The 16297-nt window shown below is 58.1% G+C and overlaps 1 protein-coding gene and 1 pseudogene across 1 annotated transcript; one reads left to right on the top strand and one right to left on the bottom strand.

The window, feature by feature from the left end:
* Nucleotides 1-16297, top strand: part of LOC137464098 (uncharacterized) — a 1364046-nt pseudogene that overhangs the window by 409403 nt on the left and 938346 nt on the right.
* On the bottom strand, nt 5013-7422 carry LOC137464115 (class II histocompatibility antigen, B-L beta chain-like). Its single transcript, XM_068175422.1, is given in 5 exon segments — nt 5013-5107; nt 5680-5892; nt 5895-5942; nt 6504-6776; nt 7265-7422. Coding segments are annotated over 5 exon segments (711 nt in total). The 5' UTR covers nt 7347-7422.

Below are 16297 nucleotides of genomic sequence, written 5' to 3'. Positions count from 1 at the left end.
CATTTCTTTCCCCGAGGCCAAGGCAAACCAAGGCTGAGTAGAGAAATAAAATGTTAGAAATGTTCAAGTCTATGACCTGGTGTATTTTCCATCAGTGCAATCCCAGGCAGCGCAGTGTGTGAGTGTGGCTGAGACCCAGGGTGGAATTGTGCCGTTGTCTTCGCCAGCAGCTGTGGCAGTGCAGGCCCAGAAAGCACTGAAGCTGCAGCAGTGGCAGCAAGGATTGGCCCCGGTGGCTGGAGATGCCCAAGGAGGGTGCCCAGGCAGAGGATTTGAGCAGAGGATGTGTGGGCAGGCCCAGGGGCTTGCCCCGCTGTGGAGCCCTGGCTGCTGCTGCGCTGCCTTCAGTGCAGGCTCCGTGGGGGCCTCCCATGCTCCTGCTGCAGGCGGGAAGTGCAAATCTCCGGGGCTTCAGAGCCCTGGAGCCCAGGCTGAGGGGTCCCCCCGTGCTCAGCTGTGCTGGGGGCTGTTTCTGGCCTCAGGGACACTTGGCATGGGCCACACCACTTGGCCACCAGTGGTGCTGCTTTGGCCTCCTTAGGCAGGGCCCGATGTCCTGCTTGGATGTTGGGAACAGCAAAGTGCCAAGGCAGGCTCTGTGCCAGCCCAGCTTCCTGTGGGAGAGCTGCTGAGCTTTGTGCAAAATCTTTCCTTTCTCCAGCGACCCAAAGCAAATGCTGAATAGAAAATCCTGATCCTTTCATGTACAATCTGCATTTCCCAGATGTTGCTTTGTTTTCCTCGTGCTCAGGGTCCCCTCCCCAGCCCGTATCCCAGAGCCGGTCCCTCTCCAGCCGCAGTGTCCAAAGGCGGCCCCGCGGCAGCTCCCCACAGGCCCCCAGCCCGTGCTCCCGGTCCCGCACCTCTGCGCCCGGTGCTGCCGCTGCCCACCACAGAGAAACCCCCTGACATCCTGACCTCCTTCTTTTCCTCTCCTAGAAACCCGGGATGGAAAGGATCTGGATCAGCTGGCAAATTCTGAGCATAGGACAGTGCTGAAAGACATCCCAGTCCTCTGTATTTTTCTCTTCCTCCTCTTCTCCATCATCCTTTTTCTCACCACATAGATTCCTCCTGCTGCTTCTTGCCTTCACCACATTGCTGCACACTGCCCTTCACCCGATCCCTTCCCAGCACACCAACACCATCCATCCCCTGTTGTCCAAATCCCTTCTCCACTTCCCTTATTGCCCCCCTGGCTGTCCATGTCCTTAATTACCTCTGGGGGAATATGCAAACTACCTCAACATTCTCCCAAGGGACCCTTCAGAGACATTTTGGGATCATCATCCCTTTGGCCAGGACCCCTCCCTGGCTTTCCCTTCTCTCCCCTCCCTGGGTGCCCTGCCATGTTCACTCCCCGAAGATCCCAGTGCAGTCACTGCTGAGATTTTCAGTGCTCTCTCCCTGCTGACTCTTCACAGACCCCCCTGATGTGTCCCTCGTCTGTCTCCTGGTCACTCCCAGGTCCCCAATCGATCCCCGGTGCCGCCGCCAGCCAAGGGAGCCGATCACCCAAAGTGGGTGAGGCACCTTCAGCTGCACTCCCTGCCCTGCGCCCTGGACGGTGGAAGGAATTCCGGATGAGCCCCAGGGTGTGTGGGAAAATTGACATCAGCAGAGGTTTCTGTCCACAAAGCAGACAGCGGAGTCCTGTAAAAGTAATTTCATTCCTAGAAATGGGAGAGGCCATGGGACATTCCCCATGGGATCTCTGCAGTTGTTGGAGGACACAGCCTCCTTTTCATCCCAATTCTCCTGGCCACATCTCCCTCTCCCTTTCCCCACTGGCTGAAGTACTTGAGAGGTGCAGACTTCCCAATCCACATGCTACACGCCCCTGTAATTTGCTCCCTGCTTTTATAAAACAAACGATATTCCTGGCTCTGTTAAGTCTTTGTTGTTCTTCGGGAAGTTCATGAATTGAGCAGGACCTTGGCTGAGCAGCAGTCTGTGTCATCAGTTGATAACATTTCCTGAAACCGATGGCTTCTCCTGTCACTCCCTTATGCACAGGTCCCTGGCCGTATCTCTGAGGAGATTCACAGCATCTGTTTGTAAAGACACTTTCCTCTTGTTCCTTTCATGGGGGTCCCCCGTTTTCGGGACATCCCCCCTGGAGCAGGGTGTCCCCTCTTTGCTGCAGCCCCAGCCCTCAGGCAGAGCTCAGCCAATCAGAGCGCAGGGCGCTGATGACTCACCAGTTGCCAGGCAGACTCGCAGCTCCCAGCGTTCCCCACCTGGACCCCACCTGCGCCCCCCCCCTCGGCCCCATCGCCCCCGCGAGGGGAATTTGGGGAGGTGGGAGTGGGGCAGCGCCAAGGCCGGGCCCCCCCGCGCTGTCCTGGCGGGAGCGGCTGCAGTGGGGACCGAGTGCGGGTGGAAGCGGCCGAGAGCCCAGCACTGCCCCAGCCCGACCTGCCCCAGCTCCATCCCTGCCCCTGCGCTGGGATGCTGTGGGTTTGGGGGGAAGAGGGAGCCGGCAGTGGGTGCTGGGCCTGGGGGCAGGAGGAGGAGGGAAGGAGAAGCACGGTTGGGGAACAAAATGGTCAAAGGATGGACGTGGCAGGAGAAGGTGGGATATTGCAGGAGAAGGAGGAATAGCAGGAGGAAGAGGAGTGTGAGGAAGAGCAGAGTCACAGGAGGAGGAGGAGCAGAAACAGGAAGCAGCACAAGGTTCCACCCCTCCCTGTGTCTGCAGCCTCCCCCCAGCCCCAGGAGCGCTGCTCCCCCCACATGCAGCAGGTGACTGTGCAGGGGGATCCAGGATTTTCACGGGGTGAATCTTGGTGTTTCTGAGCTTGCTTGGGCTAAATGTTGGTGCTTTGGTTTTATGTGGCAGCTGAATCTTTATCTTTTGGAGGAGGTTTTTGCTCACTTTTGATGTTTGGGGTGTTTTTGATCAGTGTCTTGAATTTTGCAGGATTTCTGGGGTGAATCTTGGTGTTTTGGAGGTTCTTACATAGAAAAACTTACCAATGATTTGCTGAGACGAACTTGGGCAAGGAGGAACCTCCAGTCCAAGGTGCTCTCCTCTTGTTTTTTCCCCAAACCAGGATTTTTCATTCCAGGTTGTGGCTGGATGGAGGAGGAGGAAAAGCTCCAGAGATCCTGCCGGAGGAGGGGCTGCAAACCCAGCCCAGGGAGCTATGGGGAGGAAAGAGCCCCCCTGAGCCAGGAAGGCGGCCGGAGATCCAGCCGGAGCACGGAACTGGTGGAGAAGCCTCATGGCAGGGAGAAGCCTCACAAGTGCTTGGAATGTGGGCAGGGCTTCAGCCGGAGCTCCAAGCTGATCGAGCACCAGAGGATCCACACTGGGGAACGGCCCTATGAGTGTGGGGAGTGTGGGAAGGGGTTCAGACACAGCTCCACCCTGATCCATCACCAGGTGATCCACCCTGGGGAACGACCTTATGAGTGCTTGGAATGTGGGAAGAGCTTTGGGTGGAGCTCCGAACTGAGAAGACACCAACGCATCCACAGCGGGGAGAGGCCCTACGAGTGTGGGGAGTGTGGGAAGAGCTTCATGCAGAGCTCCCACCTGATCCAGCACCAGCTGATCCACACTGGGGAACGGCCCTACACCTGCTTGGAATGTGGGAAGAGCTTTGGGCGGAGCTCCAAACTGAGAAGACACCAGCGCATCCACACTGGGGAGAGGCCCTACGAGTGTCCCCAGTGTGGGAAGAGGTTTCACACCAGCTCCAATCTCCTCCTACATGAGCGGATTCACACAGAGGAGAGGCCCTTCCGCTGCCCCGACTGCGGGAAGGGCTTCAACCAAAACTCCAGCCTCACCGTGCACCGGCGCATCCACAGTGGGGAGAGGCCCTACGAGTGTGGGGAGTGTGGGAAGAGCTTCTCCAGGAGCTCTCACTTGACCCAACACCAACGGAGGCAACACTAAGGGGAAGCCCTGGGAGTGCCCCTAGTGAGGGAAGAGCTTGGAGTGAGGGAAGGGAGTGAGGGAAGAGCTTTGTGGGCTGCTCCAGCTCCATCCCCCATGGGAGGATCCCGGCTGGATGATCCCCAGTGACCCCCGTTAGGCAGAGCCCTGGTGCCCCTGAATGGGGAATAAAACAGAGAGGGAAACAATGGAGCTGATAAAGGGGCCGATATCTGAGGCCTGACTGAGCAGCAACTGTGGGAGACACAGACACAGTTTAAGTCTCCCTGGGCAAGAAGTGACCAAGCAACCTGTTGTGAGACTTTGTGATAAGATAATGTTCCCAGGTGCCGTGATGTCATGAAGAATGTGTAACCAATGGGAAATTGTTAGCAAACATCGAGCCCTATCTGAGCACCACACAAGTAAAACCCTGTATAAACACCTGGTACCCTCAATGAAATTGGCTTCTGGTCTAAACTCGGCTGTCCCCGTCTCTCCATCGTGGATAAGCCCTGTTGTGGGTGATCCCCGTTGGGTGGGGGGAAGGTGTTGGAGGGATTTCTTTCCCTTCTCCTTGTGCTGCTGTGTTTGGTTGGTAATAAATTCCCTCCGTGTGCCCAGGCTGGGTCTGTTGTCCCCGTGCCGGTGCTCGGGGCGGGATCTCTGCCGTTGCTTCTCTCCAGTCCCGGGCCTCTCCTCAGCCAATGAGAGAACGCGATGGACAAGAGTCAGCCAATCAGAGCGAGCGGGGCTGATGACTCACCAGTTGCCGGGCAGACCCGCAGCACCCAGTGTTCCCCACCTGGACCCCACCCTCCCTGCCCAGTCCCGGCCCCGCCGTGGGGTCCCCCCAAGTCCCTCCCCACTGCCCCCCATAACCTGGACTGGGTTTAACTGGGAAGCTTTACTGGGAAGACTGGGAGCAGGCGGGCAGGGGCAGAGTGACAGCAGGGTTGAGGGGACACACGACCCCCCCAAAATCAGCGTGGGGATGGAGCGGGGGGTCCCGGCCGGGCCCAAGACCACGGGGAGGGGCTTCAGCCGGCGGCGGCTCAGGAGCTCTGTGTGCAGAGAAAAGGGGGTGACACCGGGCTGGAGCCCCGGGGAAGGAGCACACAAGCTCCTAGAAGCTGAGCCCCAGCGCCAGGAAGACGAAGCCCAACTCGGAGCCCCCGATCCCTGCCAGCATCTTGCTGCGGGCGGCATCCAGTGGCATCTCTGGGGGCTCTGCAGGGATAAGGACCCCCCAAAACCTCTCAGAGACACCCCAAGCCCCTCCAAGTACCCTCCCAGTCACCCCCATCTCACCCAGAACCCCCTGAAACCTTCCCTCGATCCCTTCCCGGCCTTCCCAGGACCCACCAAAGCCTCGCCCATCCTTCTCAGGATCCCACCACCCCCTTCCAGTTGTCCCTGCAGCCCCAGGACCCACAAACCCTGTCCCAGTCCCTTCCCAGCCTCACCAGGACTCAACCTGACCCCTCCTAGTCTCTTCCCAGCACAACCAACCTCATCCCAACCTCTGCTTTTCCATCCCCAATCTCCTTCCAGCTCCTCTAGACTCACTCCAATCCTTCCCAGTCACACCCAGCACCTCCAAACTCCCTCCCAGTGTCCAGCAGGACCGCCAGAACCATCCCACCCTCCCCAGCATCCTTGAAACCACTTCTCAGCCCTTCCACACCTCCAAGTCCCTCTCCCAGCTGAAACCAGCATGTCTCCAACTCCCTCCCAGTTGCTCCCAGCACATCCCAGTGGCTCTTGCAGCGCCCCCAATTCCTCCCCCGTGCCCCAGTGCTGGCTCAGGGGGTGCTCCAGGCTGACGTGCTCCACTTGGCAGCTGCAGGTGAGCCCGCGCCAGGGGGGTGTTTCCAGCAGCACCAGGAGCTGGTAGGTCCAGTCCTTGTTGGGGACCATGTCGGTGGCCACCACAGAGAGCTCTTGCTGGCCCTGGAACCACCTCAGCTGGGTGTGGGCAGGGTAGAAATCCATCACGGAGCAACCCCGGGCTGGGAGCTCGAGGGCACCAGCGAGATGGGCACGCTTGGGGACACTGGGAGAGAGCGGGGACAGACTGGGATCAGCTGGGGGGAACTGGGAGAGAGAGGGGAGGGGTGGGGTGGCCTTGGGAGGGACTGGGAATGGACTGGGAAGGACTGGGGTGGCACTCAGAGAGATGGGAGGGGATGGGGGGCAATGGGAGGGAGGATGGAGGTCTAGGAGTGAACTGGGAATGGACTGGGAATGGACTGGGAGGGACTGGGGCGGCACTGGGAGGAACTGGGAACGAAGTGCGCGGCACTGGGAAGCCGAGTCCAGTGCGGGGCACTCGGCGCTGCGGGTCTGCCTGGCAACTGATGAGTCATCAGAGACACGCGCTCTGATTGGCTGAGAGGCGGCAGCACCACGCTAGGCTGAGATGGACAGCCGGGAGGCACTGGGAGAGACTGGGATGGACTGGGAGAGCCACGGGGGTCAGTGGCAGGGACACAAGGTCTCGGGGATGGGCACAAGGAGGGCTGAGGGCTCTGGGCCGATTCCAGGGAGGTTTTGAGGGGCTCCAGGGTCATTGCCAGGGCAGGGCCCGAGGGGACACGCTCTGCCCCGCGCTCACCTTGGCGCTCCGTGAGGAACGGGCTGAGATACTCGTGGTTGTACCGGCACAGCCAGTCCGCCGCAGCCCTTTTTTGCTCCATAACGTCTGGGTCGCTGTTCCAATACCTGGCTGCTGTCTCCCCATAGGGGGTGAACCCCAAAAAGTGCCCCACGTCGCAGTCGAACATCGCGTACTGCTCCCGATTGTAGATGAACCTGCTCAGGTACCTCACCTTCTCCGTGCCGTTCATGAAGTGACACTCGGACTTTCCCACGTACTGGAACACCCCTGTGTGTGCAGGACACAGGCCCGGGGGTGCCCCCCCAGCAGCCCCAGAGCTCCGGGATCCACCCCGGATCCCCACTCCGCACCCCCTGTGCCCCAGGACGACCATGGACCCCTCCTGCCCGAGCTGCCACTTCCTCTTTTCCACCCTTCCCCCATTTGCCCTTCCACATCCTCTCCCCTGGGACTTTCAGCCTCTCCCCAGATGAGTTTTGGGATCCCATTTACTCCTTTTCCTCTTTCCCAACCTTTTAAACATAATTTCCCAAAATCCCAGCCCCCCTTCCCGCTCAGGTTTGGGGTCCTACCCTCCCCTTTTCCCCACTTTCCCACCCTCTCCCGACCCTTCCTCACCTGCCCCCAATCCTCAGCCCCTCCCGCTCTTCCTTTCGGGGTCCCCTCCTCCTCCTGCCCCTGCAATTTCGGGCTCCCACCGCCCCCTTTTCCCCATTCTCCCCCCTGTCCCACCGCCTCCCGCCCCCCCCGCTCTCCCGAGAGCTCCGCGCCCGCAGCCGGGGGGGCTCCCAGCACCACCAGTGCCACCAGTACGGCCCCAGCTGCCGCCACTCGCCCCATGGCCAGCGCCGCCCAGGGAGCACCAGCCCCAGAGCGGCCGCGCTGCGCTGGCAGCACCAGTCCGGAGCAGCGCGGGCTCAGCAGCGCCGCGCGCTCTCATTGGCTCCGAGCACTTTTGGGCACCGATTGCCGAGGCTCTGCCACACAACCGATGACTCCTCAACTCCTCGCGCTCCCATTGGCTGCAGCGCGTTTTGGCTGCGTTTGGATTGGCTGAGCGGTTCCGGGACGCTGCAGCCCCGGCTGGGGCTTTTCCAGGCACGGGGAGCCTTGGGGCGCTGCGCAGCTGGGAGCTCAGCTGTGCCCAGAAATGTGTGCCCGGCTGCGCGGGGTCTCAGGGGTGCCCGTGGCGAGGGGTGACGCTGGCCCCATGCCAGGCACCCCCCAGAGCCGCTCTGTCCCTGCCCCCCGCAGCCGCACAGGGATAGAAAATGGAACCGAGGGTTCCTGCCTGGGGACAAGGAGCGGGAGAGATCCCTCAGCAAATCCGGCACGGGCACAACAGACCCGGCCCGGGCACAGGGAGGGAATTTATTACCAACCAAATCACACCAGGACAAGGAGAGGGGAAAGAAATCTCTCCAACACCTTCCCCCACCCAACCGGGATCACCCAGAGCGGGGTCACTGGGGCTCTGCCCAACGGGGGTCACTGGGGATCATGCAACATGGATCCTCCCATGGGGGATGGAGCAGGAGCAGCGCACGAAGCTCTTCCTGCACTCGGGGCACTCACAGGGCCTCTCCCTGGTGTGGAAGTGCTGGTGAGTGACAATCTCTGAATTCCACCTGAAGCTCTTCTGACATTCCAAGCACTCATAGGGCCGTTCCCCAGTGTGGATCCTGTGGTGCTTGGTGAGGTCAGAGGTCCCACTGAAGCTCTCCCCACACTCCCCACACTCACAGGGCCTCTCCCCAGTGTGGATGTTGTGGTGTTCCATCAGGGTGGAGCTGCAGCTGAAACCCTGCCCACATTCCAAGCACTTGTGGGGTTTCTCCCTGCCATGAGGCTTCTCTACAAGCTCCGTGCTCCGGCTGGATCTCCGGCCACCTTCCTGGCTCAGGGGGGCTCTTTCCTCCCCGCAGCTTCCTGGGCTGGGGTTGCAGCCCCTCCTCCTGCAGGATCTCCGGGGCTTTTCCTCCTCCTCCATCCAGCCACAGCCTGGGAATGACAAATCCTGCTTTGGGGAAAACCAAGGTGGGAGCACCTTGGAATAGAGGCTCCTCCTGCCCAAGTCCACCCCTAGAACTCAGCAGGAGTCTTGTGTCCATGGAAATCTCCACTATATCAAGGTTCAGCCCAAAACAACTCTCCCAGGAGTTCCCGATCTCAGATCTCTCCACTTTTGGCGTTCCAGAGGTTTCCCTTCCTTGGGATGATGGGGGTCCAGTGGTTCCAGGGGATCCCCCTTCTCCGCCCTCCTGCTTAGGGATGATCCAGGGGCTTTTGGGGGTCCATGGGGTCCCTTCTCCCCTGATGATCTACTTTGAGGTCCCAGGGGTCCCAGGGGTCCCTCCTCTCCAGGCTCCCCCCCTTTCCAGCCAGCCGGGGTTCCCCCAGCTCCAGGATCGCCCCTCTCTGCTCCCCCCACTCCGGGGGTCCCAGGGGTTGCCCCTTCTCTGCTCCCCCGGGGGTTCCCAGGACCAATGTCCTCCCCCTGGTGGCCCTGGGCAATGGCCACGTGGACGCCCAAAGATCCCCCCAAGTGGCTCAGCTTTGGGGTCCTGCAAGATCCAAACCTACACACACAGAGAGAGAAAAAATCCTCAGAGGGTTTATTTGAGCCTCCCAGATGATATTTGGGGCTCAATTCCACAGTCTGCAAGCTCCAAACACACCCCAATAAAAAAACCCTCACAGGGACCCCCCGATAGATTTGGGATGAGCTCCCCCTCCCCTCTCACCTGCAGGATGAGGCGGGGGCGATGGTCCCAGGGCCAAGGGTGCTGTGGCCACAGGGGGCACTGGAACCTCCTGTTTCTCCTCCTTTTCCTGCTCCTGCTCCTCCTCTTCCTGCTCCTCTTCTTCCTCTCTCCCTCCTCCTCCTCCTTCCTCATCCCACCTCCTGCCCAGTTCCTGCCTTCTCTATATTTAGAGTGGAGAACCTTGCTTGTTTTTAGAACGAGAACAAAGATCCCAGATGGAACACGGCTTGCTGGTTTTAGCCAGAAGTGTCAGTGACTAAAGGTCATGTTAGCTCTGCTTTGGTGCCGTCCTTGTTCCTCCTCAGTGTTCAGGCTGGGCTATGGGGTGTCCTTGTTTGCTGCATTTTCAGAGCTCCTCCTGGATCCTTTGGGCAACAGGCTGTGCCCTGGGAGGGTTCTTTGTGCTCCTTTGTGACACAGGAGAACCTTGCAGGCGGTTTCTGCGTGAGCTGCTGCTGTGATGTCACAGGAGCACTGCCACGTCCCCGAGGTGTTCCCGTTGCTGTGGCACACGGAGGCCTCAGTGTCCAGAGTGGCTCTGGGCACTGCTCGTTGCCGGAGGATCCTCCTGCCCGAGGCATTCTCAGCAGCCAGCCCAGCCCTGACGGGTGTCCTTCTGTGCTTGCAGGGCTACAGTCTGCAGACGTGTGCAGCGCAGCCAAAATGATCCAGCACGTGGCTGCTGCAGTTTGCACGCTGTACTCTGTGGCGTATGCGGGGTATTTTTTAACCCACTTGGCACGTAAGTCGAGGTTTTCCCTCGGTGCTGTGGCTTTGGGCTTGCTGTGTGCTTGCTGTTCTTCCTCTGGGCCTGAGCTGACTTTGTAACCAAATTGCCATGAAGACACCATTGCTTTGGGAGAGCTCCTGGCAGCAGCTGCAGCTGGAAAAGGGGGTGTCTGCAGCCAGCGGGGTGTGCTCAGCATTTGCAATGAGCCCTGGGGGGTTCTGTTCCCTCAAGCGGGGGAGTCTGTGGCAGCAGAGCCTGGAACTGCCTGTCCAGCCAAGAGCTGACCCAGCCCAGTATTTTGTGCTGTTCTCTTGCTGTGTGAAGGGACTGCGGCTCCTGGAGGGACGCTGTGAAAGCAAAATGCTCTCTCGGGGTTGCCTTGCTCCGGGGCATTTCCCACCACAGGCAGTTTTTTTCCTGACAGCATCTGGTTCATGTTCCCTCTTCCCTTGCAGGGCACCTCATGAGTGGATCCCGAGCAGCTCCTCCTTCGGTGAGTGGGAAAGGAACCTTTGGTGTTTGGAATTGTGCAGCAAGTTGTGAGCTCGGCATGTGGCAGCCGAGTGCCAGCCTGGGAGGCTGAAGGAAAGTTCCTGCCAGTGTCCTTGCAGCAGCAAAGGGATCCCTGGGAGTTTTCTCCTTTTCTGCTGAAGAGCTTTTGAAGAGCTGCAGGTCTGGTTTTGCAGGCAGAGCATTGCTTGCAGGCTCAAGCCATGGTGGAATATAGAATTCCCAACAATAAGGGGCAATGTGGACTTTAGCCCATTGTTAGTTTGAACAGCTCCGAACCCAATTTCTGCTTAGTGCAGCTGGATGTGCAGCTGAGGGTAAATAAGGTGATAACTGAGACAGAACTTCCCATCCCTCACGCTGCCGTCTGTCCACAGGGCACAAAAGCAGCACCAGCACCTCCTCTGGCTCCCTCTGCTTCCAAAGAGGAGGCCAAAGAGGAGGAAGGCAGCAGTGAGCTTCCTGCTGTTCCGGGGGACGATGGTGAACATCCCTCAGTGCCGGGAGATGACAATGAACTTCCCGCTGCTCTGGGAGATGAGGGCGAACATCCCGCGCTGTGGGAACACAACGGCGAGGCTCCCGCGGTGTGGGACAAGGACAGTGGACATCTCCCGGCGTGGGAGGAGGACAGAGGACATCCTGTGTCTTGGGAAGAGGAGGGTGAACTTCTCCCAGCATGGGAAGCGGACAGTGAACGTCCCGTGGCTTGGAGAGATGATGGTGAACCTGCAGCGTTTTGGGAAGAGGACAGAGAAGCTCCCTGTGCTTGGGAAGAGGACACTGAACCTCCCTCGGCTGTGGGATCCTGGGCTGAACATTCTGACAGCAGCACAGCCCTGCAGCCAGAGGGGAGAGGGGAGTGGTGCCTGATGCAGCTGAGTACGTCTGCTCTGTTCCTGTGTGCCAGGGCATGGTGCTGTGTGTGTGTCTCGGCATCAGCTGCACCCAGTGCTGCTCTGCAGCTGAATGTGCCAGGGTCATTTCTTGTCCTTCCCCAGCTGAGACCAAGGGGCTGACGGCCCCAGGGAGGGGGGCTGCATTCTGGCTCTGCTGCAAGGCGGGGTCTCTCTCTGGGAGGGAGCGTCTTCCACGTGGTTTCTTTCAGGGAACACCGTGAGCCTGGCAGAGCCTGCCGAGAAATACCTGGAAGTGGAGCAGATTGGCCAAGGGTAAGTGCACGGCAGTTACTTCTGCACAAGCAGGCCCAGGTCTTGTGCTGGTGCAGGATCAAGTGAGAAGTCAGGAGAGCTCCAAACACCTCCAGACACTGGGGCGCCATCCTGCTGTCCCTCAGTCCTGATCAGAATTGATACCTGTGCTCAGAAGGCACCGTCAAAGGCCCCTGAGGCTGGCAGTGTCCTGCCTGCAGCAAGGAGCAGGACCTGGAAGATCTTCTGTCCCTGGAACTGGATTGCCTAAAAGAGCCACTCACCATCTGGTGACTGTCAGAAAACAGTTCTCAAGGAGATTTCTTTCAAATATTTTGCTTCCAAAAATATCCTCCGGTCAGGATTATCAACCTAATGGTTTAGAAACAGAAACCAGAGATGAACTAATAAGTGCTCTATTCTAGCACAGGTAGTAGAGCCCAGACATTCAGTAACAGACACAGAGCTGATGCACTCTGGGGGAAAATGCATCACCTGCCTGATGGCAGGGCCCTTGTGGATCCTGCAGGTCTTAGGCAGGAAATGGAAAAGGATGGAATGCATTCTTTTCCAGTTCTTTAGACACCCATTGCTCACTTCAGGTTTTGAAGTAAAGCAGTGCAGCATGGACATTTGGGATTTGCTCCAGCCCAATTCCTTGGTGTTGGGTCCCAGTTTTCTCTGGCACACCTTGCATGGCAGAGGGCTGGTGGCTGCTGCGCTGTTGTTGGAAGGGTCGATGCCCCCAGGTGTTTGTGAACGCTGCAGGCAGCAGAGATCTCCTGTCTGGGCTGGCTTTCACTGCCAGGGCCTAAAGCGCTGCTTCTTTCTTCTCTGCTGTTTTGTCTCCAGGGCTTTTGGAACCGTTTCGAAAGGACTCGACAGGGCCACTGGAGGAGAGGTCAGTGTCAACACGCCCAGCACGTCTGGCAGCTCTCCAGGGCTCTCCCCTCTGCTGGGAGCTGTGGCTGCAGCTTTGGGGGCCAGCAGAGCTTTCCTGCACAGGCTGCTCCTCTGCAGGCAGAGCCGTGTCAGCCTGCAGAGCACAGCTGGGACAGGCTTGGTCCTTCTGAAGTGCCCAAAGGAATGCAAGGAGGGCAGCGGTGTCTGTCAGAGCAGGACACGCTGGCTTGGTCTTCATATCTAAAAGTGGGAATGCATCAGTGCTGGAGACTGAGGCCCAATTTATCTTCACCCCAGCCTCAGACAGGAACACTATTTAGCAGTTTTTCCATCCTGCCTTTCATCTTCAAAGGATACCTCAAGGCCTAAAGAGGGAGAGATCCTGCTTGGGCTCAGTTTGGGGTTTTAGTTCCACTGCAGCTGTTCACAGAGAGAGAGGGAGAGAAATGAGAAGATGGATGTCCAGAGCAAAGCTCTCTCCTAAACCCTGCAGTTGTGTTTGGCTCTGGGGTCAGTGACAGCCTGTGACAGGGATCACCTGAGCAATGGATGTGTGTGTTTGCTTTGTTGTGCAATCCCAACCAGAGCAGTTGCATCTGAAATCATGACCCAATCCCATAGAACTGCTAAAGGGTTCCCGGCTGTTTTGCTCTGTTTGCACAGAACCAGAATTACCTCCTGCTTGCAGAATGTGTTTGAACAATAATGAGAGTGTTGAGGCCATTTGAGAAGACTGTAGGTGCAGAGAATGTGGTTGGAGCTTGGAGGCTGACAGCTGAGGGGCCATTTCTGCAGAGCTTGCAAGGCCAAATGTCTCTGGCCATGTGTCCTGTAAGCAGCCCCCAGCGAGCAGAGCAATGGGCTGTGGGAATGGCACTTGCTGAGCTCTGGTGTCCCATCACAAGGCAGTTTGGCACAGCCCGGCTCGGTCGCCCCAAAAAGACTCGCTCTGTGTTTGCTGCGGCCTCCTGTCACAGACTCCTCCAGTTAAAGGTCTGCAATGTCCCTTCAGGTGGCCATAAAGAAAATGAGTCTGAGAGGGCAGAACAGGGAACGAGCTGTGAATGAGCTCCTGCTCCTGAAGAACAAGAAGAACCCCAACATTGTCAGCTCTTTGGACAGGTGAGTGCTTCAGGCCTTATCCCGTGCCCGGGCCCTGCCTAAACCTTTCCTGGCATCCGTAGTCTGTAGCCTGTTTTGAAAATGCCTGACCCAGCCGTATCCTCCCAAAACAACAGCCTGGCAGTTCGCTCCCTCCGTGTGCTTTTGTTGCTTTGGTTTGGTTTTTCCTTCAAGCTGACCCTGTTTTCTGTGTCTTACAACAAGTGCTGGTAAACCACAGCAGAAATTATTTCCCTTGGCTTCTTCTTCCCAGCCCTTTCCCATTGCTGCAGATGCCAGGAAGACCAGGTTCTTGTTCCCAGAAATGCCTCGTTTGCCCATTTGTCACTGGCCTTGCCTGTTTCTGAAGGGACTTTCTGAAAGGTTTTCTGACCCCTTTTGTCCCAAGAGCTGCCCGGCCTCCTCCCCTGGATAACCCTGGGAGCTGTGTTGCCTTGTTCTGCAGGGAAGGGTGGAACTGATGAGTTCAGAAGCTGAACCAGCTGGGGGCCAGTGTTGTGGTTCCACATTGATCTGGGCCTTTGCTAAACTGCATTTTTCACCTGCTTGCCATCTCAGGCCTCTCCTTTCTCACAGGGGTCTCCTCCTTTGGACTGTGCAGATCCCAAGGGCTGTGCAGCCTGGCAGGAATGTCTCTCCATCGGATTCTGTCCTCATTGACAAGTGACCTGGCAACAAAACTCCACTCCAGGCTTTTCCATGGGGGAATTGAGCACTGCACATTGGTCTCCATGCCACTGCTTTCCTCTTCCAGCTTCCTTGTTGATGGAGATCTCTGGCTGGTGATGGAATACATGGATGGAGGAACTTTGCAGGACGTTGTCAGACAGACACGCATGGCTGAAGGAGAGATGGCAGCCGTCAGTCAGGAGGTGAGGGATCTTGCCTGTGACTGCCATGCCTTGGACACGATGGTCCTTCCCAAGAGGGCGTGAGAGCAGGAGTGGCTGCAGGCTCAGGGCTTTGTTTCTCTGTTGTTTTTATGAGCTGGCGAAGAAAGAGCCCCTGCAGTGAACGGCCTGCCAGCAGCACTGCACTTCTCCTCTGTTCTTGTTCTCTTTCCTGCTGTTGTGGCACTCTCTGTCTGTTTTGGATTTGATGTGCTGTTCTCAGCTTTGCCTTGAACCGTTTGCCTGGAGCTTGTCTGCACTGCACTCCTGGCCTGTCAGAGCAAAGTCGCTGCTGGCAGAATTCTAAACTGTCCTTTCTTGTGTGATATATTCCGGCCATTGGTTTTTACCCTCGTGTTTCTTGTTCTCTCTCAGTGTCTGCAGGGCCTGGATTTCCTCCATTCGAACCGGGTGATCCACAGAGATCTGAAGAGCTCCAACATCCTTCTGGGCATGGACGGCTCTGTCAAGCTGGGTGGGTGTTCCTGGCCAGGCACGGCGCTCCCGGGGTGCGGCTGTGGGGCTGCTTCCCAGTGACGGCCAGAGCCCCACAAGGGCTGCTGGGGGCACTGCCTGGCCCCTGCTGCCAGCTGAGAGCGGCTGCCCCTGCAGAGAGCTCAGGAGAGGAGCAGGCTGTCAGGGGTGCCTTTGCTCTGGCAATGGCCCTCCCAGAGGGGACAGGAGTTGGAATCTAAAGCTCCAAGGGAATCAGTAAAAGCAACTGCATGAATGCTGAGGGTTTCTTTAAGGGTCCAGTTCAGTTCCATCTTTCCTTGGCTACAGCCCTGAGGACTTTTCCAGCTGACTTCACTGCTGCATTCTCAGACGGAGAGCGGGGAGTCTTTGTGCTTGGTTTCCTCATTCCAGCTGCCTTTGACAGTGTTTGCTTCTGTCCTCAGCTGATTTTGGCCTCAGCGCTCAGCTCAGCCCTGAGCAGGACCAGCGCAGCTCCATGGTGGGCACTGCTCACTGGATGGCCCCAGAAGTTGTCACCAGTTCTCCTTACGGCCCCAAGGTGGACATCTGGTCCTTCGGAATTGTGACCATCGAGATGGTGGAAGGAGAACCTCCTTACTTCAAGGAAACGAGGGCCATGGTAAGAGGCCAATTCTCCCGTGGTTGCAGAGGCCTGTGAGCACAGGGTGACCCTGCACTGGGAGCAGCAGCTGGAGGTTTCTGCACATGGGGAAGGGAATTCCCAGAGGACTGGAGTCTCAACACAGACACATATTCTGCAGTCTCCAGACACAATTTGCTTTGGGATTTACGTTGTTGCAGTTCTTCTGGCTGTGAGGATGACCTGAAAATGTGAAGCAAGTGCACCAGCTCTTTAAAAGGCTGTGGCAGCACCAGGGTTTGGGTTTTTTGGTTGGCATAGAAAAATGAGCTGTGAGCAGCATCTCTGCCAGGGAGGAAAGTGCCCCTGGAGCTGGGGCTGGGAAGCCGGGGTCGATGTGAGCACTTGTGGGTGGGAAGGAAGCTGGCAGAGCGCTGAGTTTGCTTTTCCTGCAGGCTCGCGCTCTGATCCGGCAGAACGGGACCCCGCAGCTGCAGGAGCCCAGGCGCCTGTCGGCTCTGCTGCGGGACTTCCTCGAGTGCAGCCTGGAGCCGGACGAGGAGCGGCGCTGGTCTGCCCAGGAGCTGCTGCAGGTGAATGCCAAGCGGCTGCAGGGGAAGCAGCAGCGCCAGGGAGGGGTTTTCTTGTGGGGCCCCCTCCGAT

Source organism: Anomalospiza imberbis, chromosome 36 (genome assembly GCF_031753505.1).
Source record: "Anomalospiza imberbis isolate Cuckoo-Finch-1a 21T00152 chromosome 36, ASM3175350v1, whole genome shotgun sequence".
NCBI classification, from domain to species: domain Eukaryota; kingdom Metazoa; phylum Chordata; class Aves; order Passeriformes; family Viduidae; genus Anomalospiza; species Anomalospiza imberbis.
The sequence above is the reverse complement of the archived record's forward strand: the minus strand, read 5'-3'. Positions and strand labels throughout refer to the sequence as shown.